This window comes from Apaloderma vittatum, unplaced genomic scaffold (genome assembly GCF_000703405.1).
Source record: "Apaloderma vittatum isolate BGI_N311 unplaced genomic scaffold, ASM70340v1 scaffold13802, whole genome shotgun sequence".
Lineage (NCBI taxonomy): Eukaryota > Metazoa > Chordata > Aves > Trogoniformes > Trogonidae > Apaloderma > Apaloderma vittatum.
The window spans coordinates 23,610-24,631 of NW_009704289.1; the positions used below are offsets into that span (position 1 = coordinate 23,610).

General features: G+C 47.8%; 1 protein-coding gene across 1 annotated transcript in view; it reads left to right on the forward strand.

Annotated features, from left to right (window-relative positions):
* Positions 1 to 1,022, forward strand: part of SCN8A (sodium channel, voltage gated, type VIII, alpha subunit) — a 37,648-nt gene that overhangs the window by 15,529 nt on the left and 21,097 nt on the right. The window contains exon 9 of the mRNA XM_009865005.1: positions 343 to 549. Coding sequence (XP_009863307.1) covers positions 343 to 549 — 207 coding nt within the window. The remainder of the gene's footprint in view (positions 1 to 342; positions 550 to 1,022) is intronic.

Sequence of the window (1,022 nt, forward strand, 5' to 3'; positions counted from 1 at the left end):
AGAGCATTCCCTCGTCACCCGAGGAGGGTTTGGGGACCTTGCTGAAGCGGCTTCTCTTCCGTTTTGTTTTGTTTGAAGAGAGTCTTAAGCATAAAGTTTCACACCACGCTTCTGAATCGTGTTCGCTTTGTCTCCGTTGGATGCTCCCTCAGGCACAGAAGAGGGATGTCACCTCCTGCGTGTGCGGTGCCTCGGCGCGTTGCAGGGGAAGTGCCCAAGTGTCAAATACTCAGCGCCGCTGGGTTTCCTTAGAAGCGTTCGGGACAAGAAGCTTGGCACCGGGTGTTGCTCTGAAGCTGCCCTTCCTTTTCTCTTCCTTCCACCGTTCTTTTCTACTTGCAGACCTTACGAGCAGCAGGAAAAACCTACATGATCTTCTTTGTCTTGGTGATCTTTGTGGGCTCGTTCTACCTGGTTAATTTAATTTTGGCTGTGGTAGCTATGGCTTACGAAGAGCAGAACCAGGCCACGCTGGAGGAGGCGGAGCAGAAAGAGGCAGAATTTAAGGCCATGTTAGAACAACTGAAAAAGCAGCAGGAAGAAGCGCAGGTGAGGGATTTGACTCTGGATTTTTTGGTGCATTTACACATTTTAAGAGTTATTTCCCTGTCCTTGCAGAGCAGTGATGTATGATCAAAAATTGCAGCAACGCCCTGGCACCACGTCCTCTGTTGCCTGGGGTTGACATTGTGCATCATCTCTTCCTTGTTGCTGTGTTTTCTTGCGAGCTGCTTGTGTTTATCTTTTTACTGGAAAACTCCGTTCTGTTAAGGAAATTTCAAATTTTCCTAGAGTTCCTAGTTAAGTGTGGGAATATCTTTGCAAGACCGACAAGTATGTATTTGCTGGTCCTTTATCAAACGTTTCCAGCCAGAGCTGAGGGGCTGAGAGAGGTTTTACTACCTGCAAAAGTAGAATTTAAAAACTGTTACAAGAGCTGGCTGCGCGTTTCTTCCGAGAGAAAGAATAAGCGTCTCGGTCCTGCCACAAAGACCTGTGCTTATGTGCATTGAGCCACGCTC